Below are 4,031 nucleotides of genomic sequence, written 5' to 3'. Positions count from 1 at the left end.
TCAGATGGCCATACCTCACATAGCAGATAACAAATTAATTATCGCCATATCCAAAATCGACACCACATCGGCAAATACCTTAACATACCAGCGAGCCTCGAACACCGAGCACACACACACACACACACACACACACACACACACACACACACACACACACATACTGTGGGTCATAACATCAAAACATTCCTCCTATCGATTTCCAATTTTTCCAACAACGAGAAGAAAAAAGCGAGGAAAAACAAAACTAAAAAAAATGTCTCCTTTGATAACAAGATTGCATGTTTCTTTTTAATTGTGATTATGTACGTGTGTGTGTGTGTGTGTGTATATACCGTGTCTTTTGATGTTACTGTAATATAAGAGAGACAACAGCAGTTTAGTTGAAAAGAATTATGGGTTTTTTTAGTCTTGTGTATCAACTTGTATGTGATTTTGGATGGTGTTTAGAGGCCGAGTAATCCGTGAACTTTGACCTTTACGTGTTGTTTCTGTGTCGTGATGAGAGAGTACATGAATCTGGTTGTGTGAGAGAGAGAGAGGTGTCATTCTGTGTTGAAGTTATGTTGAGTTCATGGTTGCCCAGGTCTCTCTCTCTCTCTCTCTCTCTCTCTCTCTCTCTCTCTCTCTCTTTGTCTGAGTGGGTTGAGAGGGAAACAAACCAAGTGAGAGGTGGTCAGGGAGGTCATCAGTCAAGTGGTCCTCGAGTCTCAAGTAGGACGGATCACTTCACTTCCCACGCTGACACGGACATTAACCTTTCCACTCTCTTCCTTTCCCACTCTCTTCCTTTCCCACTCTCTTCCTTTCCTACTCTCTTCCTTTCCCACTCTCTTCCTTTCCCACTCTCTCTTCATCCTCTTTCCTTCCTCTCGCTGATGAGTAGGTCAGGTTAGGCTAGGGTAGGTTAGGTCAGGTTAGGTCAGGTTAGGGTAGGTTAGGTTAGGTTAGGTTTTTGTTAAGAGTTTTAACGTGTCTTCCATTATTCTCTCTCTTCAGTCCTTCATTGCGGGTTCAATTCCGGGTTCGGTTTCGGATTCGGGTCAGGGTTCAGGTTGTTGTTGTTGTTGTTTATGTTAGTTCCAGAGTGTTAAGTTCGCCCGTTTGTCTGTCTGTCAGTGTGGGTTAGTGGGTTACTGTCCATGGGTTAAGTACCTACACTATTATCCCTTTTAACACCTTTCTCCGTCTCTCCTTTATTTACCTTTTTTTTTCCTGTTCCTCTCGTGGTTGAAGTGACGTCATTAGTCTCTGTCACCACTGTTGATGTGTTCGTAACTAAGGGACGAGATTCTCAAAGAGTTCGTAAGTTGAAATTCTCTCTCGTAAGTGAAAATTATAAGAATTGACCTAATTACCTGGTTGGGGGTTGAAACTACATTACAAATAGGATAACCAAAATGGCGTCAAATTTATACTTGAGACTCGACCTCAACGTCTACCTACACACACACACACACACACATATTCACCTATACGTGCTATAGTCCTAATGAGCCACAGGGCAGTGTTAGGTCTTACGGACACGAGGTGGCTTAGCACTTTCTTGCCCACGTCCCTCTCTAGCAGGTCATTATCAAGTACATTTAGCGGAGTCGTTTGATCACATATGGGGTGAGTTGTAACCAGTTCACACCTGTCCATTAAGGGGAGGGGGAGAAGGGAGAAGAAGGGAAAGGGAAGGCGGAAGGGGATGAGCGAGGGAAAGGAGAGAGAAGGGAAGATGGGTAAGGGAAGGGAGGGGGTGGGTTGGGGAAGGGGTATGGGTGGGGGAATTATTGTGGAGTGTGTGAATGTGTGAGGAGGGGGAGGAGGAAGGATGGGAGAGAGAGAGAGATTAGGTTAAGCTAACTCTACTACTCGCTTCGGCTTTAATCTGGGCTATCTATCTATCTATCTATCTATCTATCAGTTAATAAAAAAATCAAAACACCAGTGGAAATAATAAGCTTTTAACTAATTGTTTTTCATGAACTTTCCTCGGTTGAATATATACATTGTTTGCTTTTGTTTGTGTCTTTTGTTTACGTTGCTTATACACAAACAAAATCTTGTGTTTGTTTGGGGATTTTGGGTGAGTAAACATCAATCAGTTATTTTATCTTTTCTGCCGTTCCAAGCAGTGTCAATCAGTAGGGGTGGAAAAATAAGTGAGTTATCGCTTAATAAATTCTCATTTTCTACTGATTAGAAATTAATGATGTTAGAGAAAACTTTTATATTTGGGGAAAACTAAGTTAAATGTTTTCTCGTCATCTCGTCACAAGACTTCCATCATGGGGGCAGTGCTGCAGAGAGGAGGTTGCTGGGGGAGGGGGAGAAGGGTTAAGGAGTATAGCAGTTTGTGGTGAGGTAGAGGGGTAAGAGGAGGGAGGAAGTGGCAGTCATTGGGAGGAAGTTTACCTTGTCGCACCGTGTGTTTTAAGGTGTGACTATTGAAATTTGGGAAAGGAGAGAACGCGTTTTTGTTCGTTGTGTTTGAATGTATTTGTGGATGGTCTGTTGATTGTGGAAGCTGGAAGAATGGTTAGTCTCATATAATGTAGTTGTGGGGAAGGTGTGATGTGTGATGCGTCTAGTGCAGTGGTTTAATGTCACTGTTAAGCTGCTTGCTTGTTTGCTTCCTTGCTTGCAACTTCTTGCTCTCAGCTACCGCCGCTGGCATGCCCTTGTGGTGGAAAGGGAAGTCGAGTGCGTCAGTACACAGCCTCTCCACCATCAAGACTCCTGCTGTGCCTCCTGCCCTCAGGCTCGGCAACCTCCTGGTACTGGGCGTCTTGCGACGATTTGCTAGACCGGTCAGGGTATCTCGATACAGCAGTGGGCCCCAGAAGTACGGCGTGCAGGCCCACCGGCGTGTGGACAGTGGACACGCCCTGACGCCTACCCCCCCCCCCCCCCCCCCCCCTTTTTGTGGGTTAGCCCAAGAACGGATAAAGGCTTACGGAGTAAACCCCTGATACAACAGTGAGGGGATAACCGTAAGGCATACTTGGACAAATGAAGGCTTTCTGGCATAACTCTGCAATCCCAGGCGGGTGAAGGTCGTCTCCTGTCGCCGAAACATGTCCCTGGGGTAAAGTGGGTAGAGATGTGAACTGTGCACACTCCTTCCACCACTCATATACATTTCCACATGCAAGCCAATGCTTATTTACTTAAAATGTCGTCGTGTGCGCGTCCGTGTAGGTTCACATACCTACACAGTTCTCTTGTGTACGTCGTACGAGTGTGGCGCATTTATACTGGAGATTTGTATCAGTTATGACTACCTGGTCTTCCTAGAAGTCCAGTGAAGACCAGTTTTAGTACAGGAGAACTCGGCGAGAACCTGACATGGTCGACCAGAGCTGCAGCAGAACCAGCGATACACACGATTGTTTGATGGTCACTTGGACTCTCTCTCTCTCTCTCTCTCTCTCTCTCTCTCTCTCTCTCTCTCTCTCTCTCTCTCTCTCTCTCTCTCTCTCTCTCTCTCTCTCTCTCTCTCTCAAAGCACAGCAGTATTGATGGATGGGTTGATAAATTAAATAGAGTTTTGTGTTATTAGTCTTATAATTATTAATAAATTATTATTATTATTTTATTATTATTATTATAACTAATGTACAACACCATACATGAGAAGTGTGACCAAGAAGCAGTATTGTACGCGTCAGTATTACACCAAGTCCTGGAAAGATGGTTAAGAGAGATAAGAAACACCCTGACCATATTGAACAACCGCCTCACACCTGCAGTTATGACCCTTCAACATATTGTCCCCAGTGAGCTAAAGAACACTTTTTTTACATAAGTTCATATTGTACAGGAATGAGTTTTTATTGTGACACCTTTTCCACACTACTCGGCTGGGACGGAACAGTCATGGTGTGGGAGCCGCTCAGGACACGCTACTGACGGAGGGGTCGTGTGTGTCTCCTGTCTTCGTGTCCTCTTCAGTCGTCTTCACTCTCCTGTGTCTGGGTGGTCTCCGGGGGTCCAGTAGTCCCGGAAACCTGATCTTGGGCTTCTTGTTCACCTTGGTGGTC

The 4,031-nt window shown here is 45.0% G+C and overlaps 1 protein-coding gene across 1 annotated transcript in view; it reads right to left on the bottom strand.

The window, feature by feature from the left end:
- Positions 1 to 3,602: 3,602 nt before the first annotated feature.
- The window catches only part of LOC121879779, a 6,915-nt gene continuing 6,486 nt past the window's right edge, over positions 3,603 to 4,031 (bottom strand). The window contains exon 4 of the mRNA XM_042386568.1: positions 3,603 to 4,031. This exon is cut by the window's right edge and continues 777 nt beyond it. Within this exon, the coding sequence (XP_042242502.1) occupies positions 3,884 to 4,031 (148 nt within the window). The 3' untranslated portion in view covers positions 3,603 to 3,883.

Source organism: Homarus americanus, unplaced genomic scaffold, assembly GCF_018991925.1.
Source record: "Homarus americanus isolate GMGI-L3 unplaced genomic scaffold, GMGI_Hamer_2.0 scaffold43564, whole genome shotgun sequence".
Taxonomy (NCBI): Eukaryota; Metazoa; Arthropoda; class Malacostraca; order Decapoda; family Nephropidae; genus Homarus; species Homarus americanus.
Note: the sequence above shows the minus strand (reverse complement) of the source record. Positions and strands in the feature narration are given on the sequence as shown.